This window comes from Rutidosis leptorrhynchoides, chromosome 5 (genome assembly GCF_046630445.1).
Source record: "Rutidosis leptorrhynchoides isolate AG116_Rl617_1_P2 chromosome 5, CSIRO_AGI_Rlap_v1, whole genome shotgun sequence".
NCBI classification, from domain to species: Eukaryota; Viridiplantae; Streptophyta; class Magnoliopsida; order Asterales; family Asteraceae; genus Rutidosis; species Rutidosis leptorrhynchoides.
The window spans coordinates 6,752,443-6,771,366 of NC_092337.1; the positions used below are offsets into that span (position 1 = coordinate 6,752,443).

The 18,924-nt window shown below is 33.1% G+C and overlaps 1 protein-coding gene and 1 long non-coding RNA gene across 4 annotated transcripts; one reads left to right on the forward strand and one right to left on the reverse strand.

Moving 5' to 3' along the window:
• Nucleotides 1-8,367: 8,367 nt before the first annotated feature.
• Nucleotides 8,368-10,295, forward strand: LOC139850481 (uncharacterized). 2 transcript variants are annotated; one of them, XM_071840054.1, is made up of 4 exons: nt 8,368-8,461; nt 8,797-8,951; nt 9,489-9,553; nt 10,006-10,295. In XM_071840054.1, exons 2-4 carry the CDS (start codon nt 8,807-8,809, stop codon nt 10,078-10,080), a joined length of 285 nt encoding a protein of 94 aa, XP_071696155.1. In that variant the 5' UTR covers nt 8,368-8,461; nt 8,797-8,806; the 3' UTR covers nt 10,081-10,295. The 2 variants fall into 2 exon arrangements, with proteins under 2 accessions (XP_071696155.1, XP_071696154.1); XM_071840053.1 differs by having other exon boundaries at nt 8,372-8,461; nt 8,777-8,951.
• A 5,510-nt stretch (nt 10,296-15,805) lies between these two features.
• Nucleotides 15,806-18,119, reverse strand: LOC139850536 (uncharacterized). 2 transcript variants are annotated; one of them, XR_011760060.1, is made up of 5 exons: nt 18,033-18,119; nt 16,849-16,920; nt 16,465-16,761; nt 16,274-16,384; nt 15,806-16,202 (listed from the first exon to the last, which is right to left on the reverse strand). It is a non-coding gene; the product is annotated as an uncharacterized lncRNA (long non-coding RNA). The 2 variants fall into 2 exon arrangements; XR_011760061.1 differs by lacking the exon at nt 16,849-16,920 and having other exon boundaries at nt 16,465-16,539.
• Nucleotides 18,120-18,924: the final 805 nt, after the last annotated feature.

Sequence of the window (18,924 nt, forward strand, 5' to 3'; positions counted from 1 at the left end):
AAGCAAGACCCAACGTATTAACCGGGGTTTAGCATCTTGCTTAGCAAGCAAGTACTTCAATGCCGAGTGGTCTGTATAGACAACCGTATTTGCTAGTACCAAATAGGATCGGAATTTATCAAACAAAAAGACGATTGCCAGGAGTTCCTTCTCGGTGGTAGTGTAATTAAGTTAGGCTCCTTGCAATGTCTTGCTAGCATAATAAATGGGCTTGAAATGTTTTTCAATTCTTTGCCCCAAGACGGCACCAATAGCAAAGTCACTAGTGTCACACATAAGTTCGAATGGTATTGACCAATTTGGTGATATGAGAATGGGTGATTGTGTGAGCTTTGCCTTAAGTAGGTTAAAGGCGGTAAGGCACTCGTCCGTAAAGACAAATGGAGCGTCTTTCTCAAGAAGTTTGTTCATGGGGGTTGCAATTTTGGAAAAATCTTTAATGAACCGCCGGTAAAAACCGTCGTACCCCAGAAAACTTCTTACGCCTTTTACATTTGACGGTGGTGGTAATTTGGCTATGACTTCCACTTTAGCTCTATCCACCTTCAGACCTGCACAAGAAATTTTATGACCCAATACAATGCCCTCTTTTACCATAAAATGACATTTTTCCCAGTTTAGCACAAGATTTGATTCTTCACACCTAATCAACATACGCTCAAGATTATGAAGACATGAGTCAAAAGAATCACCGAAGACTGAAAAGTCATCCATGAATACTTCCATAAAGTCTTCAATCATATCATGAAAAATAGCTACCATACACCTTTGAAAGGTAGCAGGAGCATTGCATAAGCCAAAGGGCATACGTCGATAGGAGAAAGTACCATAAGGGCATGTAAAGGTCGTTTTCTCTTGGTCCTCTGGTGCTATAGGGATTTGGAAATATCCCGAGAAACCGTCAAGAAAACAATAAAAGTTCTTTCCTGCCAACCTTTCCAACATTTGATCAATGTAAGGAAGAGGAAAATGGTCTTTTCGGGTAGCATCATTTAATTTTCTGTAATCAATACATACCCTCCAACCCGTGATAGTCCTGGTAGAAATTAATTGGTCGTCTTCATTTGTGACAACGGTCATGCCACCCTTTTTGGGCACGCATTGGACCGGACTCACCCAAGGGCTATCCGAAATTGGATAAATGAGACCTGCATCTAGGAGTTTGACAATCTCCTTTTTAACAACTTCTTGCATATTAGGGTTGAGTCGCTTTGTCTTTGTACACATGGCTTATAGTTATCTTCCATTAATATCTTATGCGTACAATAAGAGGGACTTATACCCTTGATGTCATGAATTTTCCATGCTAGAGCCGTTTTATGGGCTTTTAACATGGAAACAAGTTTAGACTTCTCACTTACAGAGAGTTCGGATGAAATGATATCCGGGAGAGTAGAACCTTCTTGTAGGTAAGCATATTCCAAGTGTTTTGGAAGTGGCTTGAGTTCTAAAATGGGAGGTTCTTCAATCGATGTTTTACATTGGTACTCATTTCCTAAATCCAACTTTCTGTATTCTTCATCATTTGGCTCATAACCGTTAGCCATCAAGGTGGTCAACATCTCCACTTCTTCCAACATATTCTCTTCATCACCTTCCGCAAAAATGCATTCTCCCGTACCTTGCAATTCTGGAAATTCCTGCAACAACTCCGAATATGTGTCTATGGTTTGCACATAATAACATTGATCATCAGTAGACTCGGGGTATTGTAGGGCATGGTCAACGGAAAAGGTAACCTTCATATCCTCAATACTAAGGGTCAATTTCTGCCCATGAACATCTATCATAGCTCTAGCGGTATTGAGGAAAGGTCGACCTAATATAAGAGGCACACGTGTGTCCTCCTCCATGTCCAAAATTACAAAGTCAGCCGGAAATACTAGGGTACCTACTTTTACTAACATATTCTCTAAAATTCCACGAGGGAATTTAACAGAGCGGTCCGCTAGTTGAATTGCCATTCGGGTTGGTTTTAGTACCCTGGGGTTTAGCTTAACATACAATGAATAAGGCATTAAATTTATGCTAGCCCCTAAATCCGCTAATGCTTTAATGCATTCCAAATCTCCCAGGAGACATGGTATGGTAAAACTTCCAGGATCTGCTAATTTCTTTGGTATTTTGTTCATTAAAATTGCTGAACAATTAGCATTCATGGTGACGGATGAAAGTTCCTCCATTTTCTTTCGATTAGTAAGTAAGTCTTTTAAGAACTTAGCATACTTGGGCATACCTGAGATTACATCAATGAAAGGCATATTTATGTTAATTTGTTTAAACATATCTAGGAATTTTGACCTTTCGGCCTCTAGCCTTTCTTGTTGTTGTTTTCTTGGGTATGGGAGCGGTGGTTGATATGGTTTCACTACGGGTTTTTCCCGTTCTTCCTTTTCAACCACTTTTTCCGGCTCCTTAACTGGTTCATCATTTCGGTTCAACGGAACACTAAAATCAGAATTTTCGGGCATTTTTGGAGCATCGTATGCTAAACCACTCCGTGTGGTGATAACATTGGCGTGCTCATTTCGAGGGTTCTTATTTGTATCGCCCGGTAAACTACCTGGTTGCTCTCACTAAGTAAATTAGCTAAACCACTCATTTGTTTCTCTAAATTCTGAATTGAGGCTTGTTGATTTCGAAACTGGTGTTCGTTTTTCTCGTTGGTTTGGTTTATATTTGTGACAAGCTGAGTTTGTGATGAAATCAACTTTTCCAACATACTCTCCAAATTTGACTTTTTTTCTTCCTGTTGGGGTTTTTGATAAAAACCCGGAGTTTGTTGTTGGAACCCACTACTTGACCCTTGTTGGTAATTGGAATTTTGACCTTGAGGGTTGTAGGGGTTGTTAAAGTTCCGGTTAAATTGGGCTCTTCCTTGAAATTGATTGTTATTTCTTTGGCTTATGAAAGCCACTTCTTCTTTTTGAGCCATTGTTAAACCGGCATCACAATCTTTTCCTAAATGAAGACCACCACAGTATTCACAACCTACTTTCATACTATGAATTTCCTTGGTGATTTTATCCATGGTTCGAGCAACACCGTCTATTTTAACACTTAGGGAACTAAGGTCATCATAGGCGCCGACGCTCTGGACTTGAGCATTACGAGTAATTGGGCATTCTTGATGCCACTCATGAGAATAATCGGCTAGCTTCTCGATTATTTCATAAGCCTCTTGCTCGGTTTTGTCCATAAGAGAACCACCGGCCGCTTGGTCAATTGAAATTCGGGTTGCTACATCACAACCTTTGTAAAAGATTTGGACCTTTTGAAAGGTATCCAAACCATGGTTTGGACAACCTCTTAGCATTTTGGAAAATCGATTCCATGCTTCGTACAGGGTTTCCATCGGCTTTTGACAGAATTGGGTAATTTCGTGTTGGAGTCTCGCGGACTTGGATGCTGGAAAATATTTCTTAAGAAATTTTTCCAACATACCATCCCACGTTTCTATCGTAGCCTCGGCCAATGAATCTAACTAACTTCGTGCTTCCCCTTGGAGTGTCCAAGGGAAAAGTCTTAATAATATAGCCTGGTCAGTTTCTGGTTTAAGTTTAAAAAGAAGACATATCTCTTGAAAGAGACGAATATGTTCGTTTGCATCTTCATTCGGACCACCACCAAATTGACACCTGTTATTAATCATTTGAAGAATAGGTCCTTTTATTTCAAAAGTTACCTCACCAGTAGGTGGAGTAATAGCACTACCTTGTCCGGTCCGGGTTGCTTTCATCTTTGCTGCCATTGATTGTCGTGGTACCAACGGTCTTTCTCCTTCCATTTCAAAATTTGGGGGTTGAACGGGTTTACCAAAGTCTGAATATCGAGGCTTGGTCGTACTTGATTCTGAATCAAAGGTTTCTTGCTTTGATGAAGATTCAAAAATTTCAAGTACTTCTTTTGAAATCCTACCAAGCTTTCTATCAGGTTCTGTAAACGGTGTAAGTAATGGAGATTCTGAACTTCGGGTATGTGGCATATGCGACCTATAAACTGTCAATCACACAACTAACAAAAACTATTAAACATACCGATTCTATAAGTTTAAAAAAAAAAAATCAAAGACTATTAATAAGTTAAAATAATTAAGAAACTACTTAATCACAAATCAGTTAATAATTCTATTTTGACACAAAACTGTTCCCCGGCAGCGGCGTCAAAAACTTGATGTGCGAAAAGTGGTATATGAATTGTTGTATGGAAAATACCGGTTTTAAAGATTACACACACTAACGGGCAGTGTACCCGATCGTGTAGTAGTATAGATAATGGTAAAATCCGTGTATCGTTCCAAGGACAGTTGTATTAGTCAAACTAGAATTATAAACTATATTATGATTAACTAAGCAAATGAAGCTTAAAGGTACAAGTTTTATGTTTTGTGGCTTATTTAACGATTAGCCAAATCAGAGAAGAGTAAAAGTAAAAACAATATTTTTGGTCTTTTAAATTGATAAGTGCAAGGAAAGCAATTAAGATAGTTTTGATATCAAAGAGATGAAATATGCTCATCTAGACTTTTTACCCTCGATGTGAATGTTTATTTAGGATTAAGATCGGATTGATTGGTTATGCACGAGAACTAATTGATCGGTTTACCAAGAGTATTCTTGAATAAACACTCAAACGGGATTACACGACGCAAGTGATGTTCTTGTCATCTAAGACCTCCTATTTGTAATCAACTAATTCAACTAGTCTAAAGACTTGAAGAATGATCAAGTCAATGGTGTGTTGATCATGATCCACTCCTATGTCAACTAATGGTTTAGCTTAGTTCATTCCCTTAGTCTGGTTAAATGTTCAATTCACCCAACCCAAGTAAACAATTAAGTGTGGTAATAAGATCCCTATAAACGTCACTAGATAAGGCAAATTACTAACACCTATTAGTTATATGGAATTGAGTAGTGAAAATATGTATAACAGATTCTAGGGAATTGATCGTTCACCTAGACAACTACACATATCAATTAAGCTATCTGAGAGTATCTACAAGAGTCGTTCTTACATTCCTATATAGATTAACCGTTTGAACGCAACTTACCCCTTTTGGTAAAAGATGGGTAAACACTTGTCACTAGGTGTAAATCAATATACTAAATCAGCAAGATGGTGTTTCTTAGTTGAACAAGTATACTAACTAGTTGAATCGAAAAGATTAAACTTAACAAGAATGGTTCTTGTATTCAAACATCAAACTATCGTGCATGGTAACTATCAATCAAAAGTAAACATTCAACATCTCGGTTATTTATCTAGATGAACATAAAAGGAACTAGCCAACAATCATGCTAGAAAACTTAAACATAACAGTAACAAAGATAGAATTCATTGTAAATACAAGATTAACCTTTTTAGAGTAATCTTGGATGAAGCCCTTGAATGATCCTTGAATCTTCAATAATTTTAGTGTTTAGATGCAATTTGTTAAGCTCAAGAACTGTTTTGAATGATATGTTTTCGTCTCTGAACAGAAAGAAAACTGGCACACTTGGAATGAAGCTGGAAAGAGGTTTAAAAAGGCTGAAAAGTAGCTGGAAAGCACTGTGCGCGACGCGCACATAAGGGGTGCGCGGAGCGCACCACTCACCTACCACACTTTTACTTTCCAGTTCACGATCGCACTCCAATTAGAACGTTTCAGGTATTTGTGCGCGGCGAAGTGCGCGGCGCGCTCTCTTGTGCGCGGCGCGCTCTGTTGAAATTGTGCGGGGCGCTCTCTGGTTTCCATATTAATCAAATGTTCTGATCAAAGTCTTAAGTGCGCGGTGGTGTGCGCGGATAGTGCGCGGCGCGCACTGTAGCTTTCATTTTTCTGTTTCTTCGTTTCTTGTTCTGGTTTTGATCTTTGAGTTGTTTCATTCATTATCTTCAACATTTCTTCAAGTATTTAATGATTCTATGCTTAATTACAATACAACGGAATAATAATGGAAATATTACATATTCGTATGAAATAACCGACGATAGGACTTGATATTGTGACTAATGATATGTCTATTTTGAGTAATATCAATAATAATAATAATAATAATAATAATAATAATAATAATAATAATAATAATAATAATAATAATAATAATAATAATAATAAAAACAATAAAGATGAAAACTACCTTAGAAGCCCTTCACAAAAAAATATGCCCAAGACGGGACTCGAACCCGCGACCTCTTGCTAACCCACTAACACTCATAACCATCAGTCTATTCCTGTTTTTCTGATTAACAACACAACCCATATATAGTTAACTTCTTTATGCTGTTTCTTCTTCTTCTTCTTCTTCTATATTTCAAATGACCAGGGAACCAATTCAACATAGAAATCAAACATCTTAAACGTTTTTAGGACTTTCAAAATATATAATCAACCTATATCAGTCTTTGAATAAATTGAAAATGAAGAGGAAGAAAAAAAAATATCCACAGCAGCTGCTGCTGTTTCGACGGTTTACAAAAAAAAAAAAAAATTGATTTTGAATTCTAGAACGTTTTGGACAATAATCATAACATGAAATAGGTTAGAAAACATTCATTGAAACTTTCCAAATCATCAATTTAACTTGAATCGTAACGGATAACACGAATTTGATTGAAGAACGAAGTTTGACTTTTTAAAACCAAAACTTTGACCCTAAAATTCAAACTCGATATAGTGAATTGAGGTTTGATATTTTGCAGATAGTTTACTTGAATGATTCCTAACGAGACTGTATTTATAGATTTTGAAAATTTATTCGGATTCGAGGTTTTGGTAAAATGGTCAAGAACAGGCTGTATAATTCTGTTTTCTCTCGAATTTTCTGTTTTTAATTCAATCATACCAAGCTGTAGTGATTTTAAATTGATAATGGTAATGGAAGATGAGTCATTTACACTTAGAAGATTGATTATACAATTATATGTGGGTGTCGACTGGATTCTTGATCACAGACAAAAACGGAAATATAAAATAAAAGATATAAAGCAGATAATAAAAAAATTAAAAAGTTGAATACCTAATTGCTTTATATAAAATATATGAAAAAAAAATAATTACAGCAAATATGGAATCACGATGATAAAAAAAATTTAAAAATTTAAAAAATTTGATAACCTAATTTAGGTATTTGTTGTCTTTTTCTTTTTATTTTTAATTATTATTATTAAATAAATACATTAATAATAATAATACTAATAATAGTTAATAATAATTATTATATTAATAATAATTATAATAATAATAATAATAATAATAATGATAATAGATAAAGATAAGAATAATAAATATGATATCACTAATACTAATAATAACAATACTAAATATAATGATAAATATAAATTATGTAAATGATATTAATAATCATCATAATAAATATTAATAATAATAATTTTTATAATAATAATATTAATAATAATATTTTTTTAATCATAATGACAATATTGATAATGATAATTGTAAATGATAATAATAAATGATAATTTTGTTAAATATTATATTAATAATAATAATATTAATATAATAAATTAATACTGATGCATTTTATTATTTACAAATAATTATTCGTGAATCGTCGGAATTTGTTCGAAGTTGAATGAAATCATATAAGAATTAGGTTTAAATTTTTGCCGAAAATTTTCGGATTGTCACATTAGTCAACGAGATTCAAGTTAAAACGTTTGAGTGGGTCTCTAACCGGAAACGCGAGTTTAAATTGCAATGGATCGATTGGCTCACAAATCCCTACGTGTATAAAACGACGTGTCTCAACAAAGATGGCGTAGGGTAACATTATTATCTCTTGTTTCTTCGTGTATTGCTTTTCGAGTTATTGTAAAAGTGTATATAGTTCGTTGTTTGTGTAGTTGTATAGATTGATGTTCAAGTAGTTGTATTGCTTTGTATAGATTTGGGTTTCCTTGCAAGTCCATGTACGTGTAATCTTCCGTGTTTTTGTTTAATAAAATCTTTGGCTTTTCAAAAAAAAAAAAAAAAAAAAAACGATGAAATCAAACCGAATAAACTAAGTAAATCGTAAACTGATCGAACGAACATCTCTACTAAAATCTTGTAAAATAATCTAGTGCAGAAACATCACCTATATTAAATATCAAATATTGTGACTATGAATAAATAATCTTCTTTCTTAGTATTGAAGCATTGTTAGTTAATATACAGTTTTGCAGCATATTAATATTATTGTTTATTATTCAATTAAAAAAAGGCAATTATGAAGTGTTAATGATCTTTAAAGTTAGTTTGCAGCATTAAACATTTAAGTTTGAGTTCTACGTTATGAACTTGGGCTAGCAAGGCCCATTAAGGCTCAATATTCGGTTATGTAAACATAAAATGGGTCGGGTAGGATGCTCAACCGCAGAATAATTCGGATTTTGAAATTGGGTATCCAAAACCCTAATCGATCAACTCCAAACCCTTATTGCGATTTCAAGCAGCGGTTCTTCAATTTCACTGGTGAGTTTTATTTCGGTCACCGCCATGATTATGCTTTCGTATATATCTTCAGTTTTCATTTTAATATTGAGTTAACAATTGAGTTGCATTTATTTTTAAATCAATTTTAATCATGTACATAACATTCGTGTTTGAATTACTGGATTGCTTTAAGATTTGGATTACGAAATGTGATATCGTTTGTAAATTAGTGGTGTATTGTGTTGTTTATCATTTGATTATTATTTAAGGATGTATGTATTGTATTGTTTATCATTTGATTATTACTTAAAGTGTTATAATTGTATGTATGTATATGTATATGAATTTGATTAGTTGTTTGTGAGGCAAAAAAGAAAGAAGAAAATGGCATTGGGATTAATACTTGGAATAGGGAGGGCATATAGAAGGAAGAGAACATCTTCACTTAACATTCTAACTTCGAAAACGGGACCTCGTGATTACTACAAGGGCAAAAACTGTAAACCTACCGGTTTTCATACGCGCAAAGGTGCTCTCTTGGCTCTCACTGTTGCTTTATGAGTTTAGCTATTTGTGTCATGTAAGTTGTTTCTAGATATATTTGTTTGTTTACACCAATTTGAATCTGACTTTAACAAAGTGATTCGCTGATTTTGGGGAGGCTTGCTACCTTTTTTAAAAATTAGGTAGAGTATTAACCAAATCGTTTTAGGTTTACTAAACAGATTAGGTTAATCTTGATCTTATATAGAATTTAGACTCACCAGGTTACCAGTGGGCATATGAATCTCTACTTATGAAAAGTAACATGGTTTTGCTAAAATGACAATGGTTAAATGATGATGGAAGCATTCAACAAAGGTTCAAAATCTTGAAGATCGCTTTAATTGGAGTAAATATATCATTTATGTTTAGGTTGAACTAGTAGAAAATAATAAGCGGTGACTATTGTGATCCGTTGCTTTTATGGTCTTATGATATATCAAGTTTCTCTAACACGTTGAGTTATCATTTTTTTTTAATGTGGATTATTATTATGATATTCTTTTACATGCAATTTGTGTAGGTGGTTATGTGGTGGTGCAAGAGAAGTTGCCAAACTATGTGGTTCCAGATTTGACTGATTTCAAGGTACCAAATTGACCTTTTTTATATGTGGATTTCTCGGATACATCATGATGAACATGATCATATATGCTTATGCATAGTAGAAACTGTGACCTTTTACTTTAAAAATATTTGAAGATTTACTGCATGAATGGTAAAGCTACTAAAAACTTTTATCATTACCCTGATTATTACTTTATTTTCTTAGTTAGAACTTGGAAGAATGTATGTTTGAACTTTAGCATGTACAATTCAAGTAGAAACAATTTATACTTTGCTACAATTTGTCTAAAATCATCTTTTTATCCTACTATCGCCTGTATGTTTTTTTTTATAAACCAAGTATATATATTATACCTAACAATGCTCACAAAACAGGGAACTGAAAACAGTATAATTTAATTTCCATTAACGTGTTCCCTTTTGTAAAATCTTTGATTGGATTGGATTGTTGACTCGATGAACAACATTTGCAGCTGAAGCCGTATGTTTCACAGTGTGCGATCAATGCCAACACAGCCGCTGCTGGTGCTGATGGTTCAGGCAAGTGAAATAGACGAACTGAGATCTCTTGGTTCTCTGCAGCATAAGCCTACATTGTTGAGTTGTATGTAGGTCTTCCTAAGTTCTGGAAACTAGATCAGAATTATTTTATATCTAGACTTTCAATGAAAATTTAATCTATTTTTGGTGATGGTTATATGAATCTTGACTAACAAAACAAACTTGAAGAAGACTGAATTGAAGCAGAAGACATTATATGATTTGGTTATTGGTTGTAATACTTTTAGAAATGTGGTTCACAAATTGGTCTAGTTGAAAAACAAGCTAAACCAAGTACTGTACCCGTTGCCTTAGAAGTTGTGGCCCAGTAGAAGCCTTTACCAAATGAGCGCAGGTTTAAGTCCCATTATGGAAAGGATTTACAACCATTGACGGTCAAATGATTCTCCTTCCTACTACATGTGGGTTTCGGTGGAGGTTTTTTACATGTATTCGTTTGGTGGGTTTCAAAACACAGGGTTTGGAAATAAAATAGAAATTTTATCATAATTTGGTTGGTTATAGGTGTTGGACTGAACAGGAAAAACAACCAAACTGAAATTAAAACATCTTCAGATTAGGCTATGAATTCGGGGGTGTTTGGATATGTTTAACATAGACTTTGTAGCGTTAACTTTGAAAATAATCAAAAGTAGATAATTAAATGTAATAAAACGGGAGATAGGAAACAAAGTTCTGATAATTTTTGCAGTTTTTAGTTGAATTTTGTTCTCATTCAATATCTGATCGTTTAATATATTATGTATATATATATTATAAATTAGTAAAGTTTTGTAAATAAATAATTTTTGACACTCAAGTAACTGGTAACTTAATGAAGTTGCTTTTTGGGTTTTGCTATTGTTTGGAGCAAATGGGGGAAATACATCAAAATTTCTCAATTGTGTGTAGTCAATATTTAAGGTCAAAAACTTTGATCTAATATACGATAACTTGAAATACTAGTGAACCATTATAATTAAAGCAATAAAAAAAATATAAATAATCCACCAACTGTTGTATATCTACCGTATGAGATATAGAGTTGGCCAGTAAAACGTGACTGGTATTCAAGTCTATATTATTGACCCCAAATACAATATACTACGTGTAAATGTAATAACGTTTGCTTTGTGTATTGGGTTTTAGCTAATTAAGACGGGCTGACGGGGTTTGAATACAAAACTAATTACTCGTATTGTAATCGCTATATCTCATCCAATTCCATTTGTGGTTTATTCAATACTTAGGCTACAGCCTAAAGCGTTGAACATTATACACACACAACTATATGAAATCGTTTGATACCAAGAAAGTTATGTAAACTATTTGTTTCATGTTAAACTAATCTAAAACTCTTTTCTTTTTCTTTTATGGTGTATATAATATATACTAGTTAAAGACCCGCAAATTCGCGGGATTTTAAAAAATACTTATAAAAGAGTTTTATATTTTAATAAATAAATTGCGAGTCTTTATTTAATTATATGACATATATGATATGATACGATACACAATGTACTTTTCACATATGAGAAAGAGAATCAGAAATGATGAGAAATTATAAGAATTAAGAATTTGTAGAGCAATAACATATTTAGAGAGAAATCATACTATTACCTTATTTACATTTCCTTGATAACTAAAAAATTTATAAAAAACCATGTCAAGTTCCAATTCTACTTCCAACCCAATATTTGGCAGTAGTATCTTTTACACTTTACGCCTCGTAATAATAACAATAACAATAATCATCATATCATAATGAGTATAATAATGGCGTCAATATGTAGCCCGATGCAGCTTCACAGTGTATTCAACAAACACAAGTAAGCTTACATTGAGATTGTCCTTGTTATTATACGCAGGGATTGATGTGCAGCCAAGTTAACATAGCCCAGATTGCATCCTTCTCACGAAAATGGTCCGAACCTCAAAGATATGTAATGAAGTTAAAACAACCCGAAAATGTGAGCTTCACATATTAACTTACCTTTATACAATAATATGTTTCTTTGGTGACTCATTTACCTACCAACATGTCTATTTGGGTTGTTTTTCATCTCAAATAAGTCAAACGAAGAAATTTAGCTTTATTGACACATTACTTATTTAAGAGCAGGGGCAATGAAAGTGTTGTCATGTAACCCCAAACCAGCCAATATTACATATACTTGCATCTGACCCGTTTTATCCCATAATGTTTTATGAAATAGCTTACCTGAACAACAACTTAACTGCATATTGTTTTTGGTACTCTGAATGTAGTCCATCCCAACTCTATCATCACAAAGTGCAACTTATTAAACACTATAAAAATAGTAAATATTGCTTCGAAGTCATGAAAATGAAGTGAAACACTAACTGATTAGTCAAACGTAGAGCATTCAGTGCTACATTTTAAAACCTAAACTTTTTTTATTAGTCAAACTTTTTTAAAACCTTTAGTGCTATAACTCCCATGCCATCACTTCCAGCAGCATTCCAAACCTTCCAAAATGGCTGCAAGATAATTTTTTTGATGCAAGTGTCAAAGATACAAATTATGTTGTATACACAGTTTGTAGGCAATGCGAAACTATATATCAGATAAAACATGAATCAAATCACCCGTCGCAACATTTAGCGTTCGAGGCAATAATATAAATGATGTTTCACAATCTTTGATGTGTTTGTCCATTAAATTGCCAAATGTTCACTAACCTCTGCCATTATAAACAATAAACATATATTATTATCAAAAAGGATCCAAAACAGATACAACGAAAGTAAATCCCACTTGTAGAAAATATCGAATCAAGTTGCCATGAATTTGAGCCCACGATAAGTGGGTCAACTTGGTAACAAGTAAACAGAAGAACAAAGTTGTATTAATGGGACAAATATCATTACCACCACTTACCATATCCATGGTTGATACGCAGCACTCTTTTCAGCATGTGCAACAATTTAACATTTAGAAAAGTTCTTAAATCTGAACCTTAAACCCTAAACTCTAAACCCTAAACCCTATACCATAAACCTTAAACCTAAACCCTAAATTCTATACCCTAAACCCTAAACCCTATATCTATAGTCTAAACCATAAATTATAAAAACTAAACCTTAAACCCTAAAGTCTAAACCATAAACCCTAAACACTAAATCCTAAACCTATACACTAAACTCTAAACCCTAAACCATATATCTAAACCCTAAACCCTAAATCAACCCTAAACCCTAAACCTTAAACCCCAATCTCTTTTAGAAAAAGGTGGCTTAACTAATGAAAGAAAAATGGAACCAGATACATTCTTACCTAAACTCTAAACCCTAAACCATATACACTAAACCATAAACCCTAAACCTAAACCATAAATCCTATACACTAAACCCTATATCTATACTCTAAACCATAAATTGTATAAACAAAACCCTAAGCCCTAAACCCTATATCCTAAACCTTAAACCATAAATTCTAAAATCTAAACCTTAAACCTTAAAGTCTAAACCATCAACCCTAAACACTAAACCTTAAACCCTATACACTAAACTTTAAACCCTAAACCCTATATCTCAACCTTAAACTCAACCACCAACCCTTAACCTTACACACTAAACCCTAAACCTTAAACCTTAAACCCTAAACCCAAAACCCTAAACTATAAATTCTAAAATCTAAACCCCAAACCCTAAACTTTAAAACCTAAATCCTATAAACTAAACCCTATAACACTCTTCATATGAAAACTGAAAGACATAAATTATAGCAATAATGACACTTAAGGTTCGTACCTATTTCAAGTTATGGATGGTTTTCATATCGATTGCTTCCGAAAGTGTACCCTTTTGAACATGCTCCCACCACTTGAACAAGAAGTTGTCAACAACTAACCTGAACCAATGGGAAAATTTCAAATTCTCCTCACCAGTATACAATTTCCTTAGTAACTCCTATAGCTCTACCTGGTTCACATATTTGATATCGGCCACTTCGTCTGGGTTCACAACAACGTTACCTACAACGAAGAGTAGGTAATCAACTGAAAAAAAGTATGTCAAAGCAGTTAGATTGGAGATGTATTTGTTAATTTAAGTGTATATTATAACCAATATATAGTGTACAATGCAAATATGACCTTAAACCCTAACCCTAAGCTCTAAATCCTTCGTGTTAATAACTAAATCTAAACCCTAAATCTAAAATAAATCTAAACCCTAAACCATAAATCCAAACCCTAATTCTAAAAAACACCATAAACCCTAAAATCTAAACCCTAACCCTAAAGTCTAAATCCTTCGTGTTAAACACCGAATCTAAACCCTAAATCTAAACCATAAATCTAAACCTATATGGAAAATCATACGGTAATTTCTTATGAGAAATACGTCCTAGAAAATCATGCACCTTAATACATAGTGACATTATCATCCCATTCAATTCATTTGACCCGTTTCATTTTTTGATATAATTTCTACAAAAAAGGTGTGTGCTCAAGTGCAACCTGAATAGACCCTTTATAATAAAAAAGGTGTATCCATGTGATGGTTCATATCTAACCGGTTTAGTAATCGTATTAAAAAAAACCATAAACTGAAACAGTCTTGGACAATATGTTTCGGGTCAACCAAGACCGACCCATTTCAACTCATACCATTTCAACTCGTTCGTAACAGTTAAATTGAGTGATTTATACCGCATGGGTCCAAATGGGCGGGTTGTTTGACCCCCCAAATCTTTGCCTACCTCTTTTTTAATCTCTAATTAAAATAAGGAATTTTTTACGTAGACTTTAGGGGTTTCGTTTACACGTATAAAAGTAATGAATATATCGGATAATTAATAATTTTAGAGTCATGCGTATCTATTTGTACGATATTTTTGGGCGTGTTAAAAACCTGAAACTTACCTACCCACCTATGCACGCCTTTTTTCTTGTTCCGCAAGTATAGTCAAAATGACATTACCTTGACCTGACCTAAGAAACTTGAAAAACGTTTGTGCCGTACTTGTTGGGTAAACAATTTGCTAAACTTAAAATCATCAATCTAACATATAATCCTCATTAGAGTGGTATGCGTTGCATATTCTATCATATATCTCCCCTCCAGCAACATATTCCATCACAACCGCTAAATGAGTCGGGTCATTATGACCTTCAATACAACAAAACATCAAATTAGTTTTCCTTAATTTAACCATCTTAAATAGATATCATAGAACCTGTGCTTGTTTATTTCCAGGGGTGGATTTGTTGCGAGCCTCTTTTTGTATATGTGTAATCGGATAGCTGATGTTAGTACTATAGACATAGAGGGTGTCAATTATGAAGTTTTTGTGGTAAATAATGGTGTTCAACAATTTACTTACTCGTTGATTGACTGGTGAAACTCAGGGACGTCTGGGTTAAGTTACCAATGAGTTCCTGGCCGCCAATGAGTTGAATTTTTCTGCAAAATTAGTGAATGCGACCACAAAAATAAATGAGCAAAGTAATCAAGAATCACCAAACATACACAAATCCTAATCAAATCCTTGTTAGTTAATATGTGAATAACCATCTATATGTCTAATGCAACAATTTTTAGAGATAGTGTCAAACTTCAAACTTTCATTAATATTAAAAAAAACTATAGCACAAAGCACACATAATCCTCTGTTTAAGTTTAAGATGTTAAAAAAAAAAAAAAAAATTAAAAAGTAAATTTGAGTTTTTAACCAATTTACCATAGTGGAATTTTATTCGGTAAGAGGTGATTGTAATGGCAACAGGCTTTTCCAGCGCAGTCATAATCAAATGTTATAGCCTGGTCGTTCCAGAGGGTCATCATTGAAAGTAGTAGTTGTTTTTTTTTTTTTTAAAGCGTAAACCAAATAGTTGTTGGTAGAAAGCGTAAACCAACAACAAAATCTTAGTCAAAGAAAATAAAACATGTTAAAACAAAAAAACGTTAGGTATTACATAAAAAACAGTAACAATAACAATAACAAAAAAAAAATTTGATATCAGCAAGAGCAATTACAAAATTTTAAAGACTAACCCACAGGGCGAAACACATGAAATAGATTATACGTTGATTCCCTTGGCTTGTGAGGTAAAAACATTGCTGCCCATTAGCAACAGCTAGAACGGCACCAGGTGGAAAACAGCTAATAGTAATAATAGAAAAAGTGAGATCATTACCTAAAATATGTACTGAAGTCACAAAAAATAAGCATACCATTTGCAGATACGGCAGGACAGACAGCTGTAGCAAGAAAAATAGTAGGGAACAATGTAACTGAAGATTTTCCGTTTCATTAATGCGAAGAAAATAATCTCTTTTGTCAAGCTGCCTTGGAGAAACAATGACGAATAAAGTCAAGTAAAATAACAATACTATATATATCTGTGTAATTCACATCAACTCACATCAGCATAGCGGTAAGTTGGCTCGAATCCTGCACGTAGTACAATTTTTGTGACATGGAATATGGCCTTAATGATCTGCGAAAGCAAAAAAAATATATATAACATTAGAAAATACTAAAGCAACAAAAATAAGAAAGTTATTACATCAAGTTTGCAAAGATTACTGCCACATCATTGTTAGAAAAACTATAATAAATATAACCTTTATGTAATTAATGGTAAGTTCAACAACTAATTGCCTATAGGCTTGTTGTGAAACAATTGTGGTAAGCATTTAGTGTCCAGCACCATCATCACCTTACAGATTTTCAAACTATAAACAACATAACATATTGAGTAGCTTGAGAAGTAGGTCTAACTCAAATGAAATATAAAAAAAAAAACATATTCTGTCATAGATCTCCCCTCCAGCAACATATTCCATCACAATCGCTAAATGAGTCTGGTCATTATGACCTTCAATACAGTAAAACATCAAATTAGTTTTCTCTCATTGAACCATCTTAAACAAATATCATAGTAATGACGAAAACAATCAAACCTCTTTAAACTGAACAATATTAGTATGTCTTAAAGGCTTATGATTGATGATTTTCCTTTGAACACATACATCAATCTGTGAAAAAACAAAAAAAGTATTAAAATACTAATCACAATTCACAATATAATGATGATATCACTATCACTATTACTTATAAACAAAAAATAATAATTTCATAATATATATTTGGAAGTTTACTTCATATCATAACCCTAATCGTGTACTCACAATGATTTAATAGATTCAAGGAAATACAACTGATTTCATTAGAAGATGCGTAATGATATAAATGAAATATATTCACTCCAATTGGACTTATAGCGATACAATTTTTGTATACGATGTAATGATAAAATTGTTGCTTAATCATCGTTGAACGAATTGTGTTCATCGTGAAATTTATTGCACATTAAATAACGAATTGAATATGATAATGGTTGAAGAAGATGGATGTGAGAGGAACCAGACACCGAAGATTTGAGAAAATAAAAAGGATTAATGAACATATAGTATATAACAATGTAAAACATGTTCAATATGTTCTCGTATGACCCATTTGAATCGTTTTGTGAATTCTACTTACCGGCCACCACCGACACCAAGCCCTTGTCTACTTGTGATTAAAGTGATATTTCTCCATTTCTCCATTACAACTATAATTTTGGTTAATTATTTTGACCAATTTTTGCAAATTGAAACTTTGGATTATATGGGTCTGTTGTACAGTTTAATTCTATGTAACATAATAAAGTGTGTGTATGTAAACTCTCAAGTCAAGTCCCAAATTGTAATATGTACATTCAAATATACATATTACATCAAGGACACAAACCATCTTTTACCCAGAATCATTGAAGTCTTGATATTAATATATCTCAAAATCAATCATCAATTTAACATTACCATATACCCACAATTTAGTCACCCTAAATCTAGTTATTGATTCTTCCCAGAATTAAAAATACTAAAACATTCAAATATAAATCATAAAATAAAGATAATAACTTCGTTTAAAATTAATTAATACCTTTCGAATCGTATTCCATACGCAAATATCTGATCACTAAAATGGCCAATTCGATTCAGTGATTAACAGTGATGCACGTGAAGGAAGATAACCTGGAATTATGAAACGCAACTTGGGAAGAACAGAGGATTTGGGGCGCTAAATTTAAGGTTTCAACTAAACGTTCGTCACCAGATATGATTTAGGAATTCATGTTGCCCATCAGATACAACACTCTTTGGGTTATCACGCCAGCTATCAAAATCCATGAGCAATTTTGAATCGATGGGTTCAATATAGATATCTAGCACCGGAGTCAGGATCTCTTTGAATCCAGTTCAATTGAAATTTTAATTTTGTTAGAAGGGCTACCGTGTTTTTTATTATAAGGGTATTTTAGAGTGTGTATGTAAAATTAATTTATTAGCTAATTTTTTTAGTGGATGATTAACGACCGTTAGATCAAGGGGTATTATAATGTAATTTTCAAATTTAATGGTAATTAAGGGTGTTTTAAAAATATTTATTAGCTAATCGAGACTCTCTTTTAATGTATATAGTGATATAGTGAAGTGATATATATATATATATATATATATATATATATATATATATATATATATATATATATATATATATATATATATATTATTAATTATATATATACTAAATCTCTTTCCATGTTTTTGTGCCTTTCCCATGCATTATGAAAAGATTCTTGGTCTTTCCATAAATAAGTCTTGTCACGGAAAGAGATGTTGTCCCTTCCTCTAAGTGGAAGTGGCGGTGGCCTAACTAATACATCTCATAGGCGTTGACGTTGGTTGTTCGAGGTTTCGGTGCAGGGTGCTCGAGCTCACCGCTCCCTGTATAACCTGCGTTCACATACTTATGTTCGTTATTCGCTTCGTCG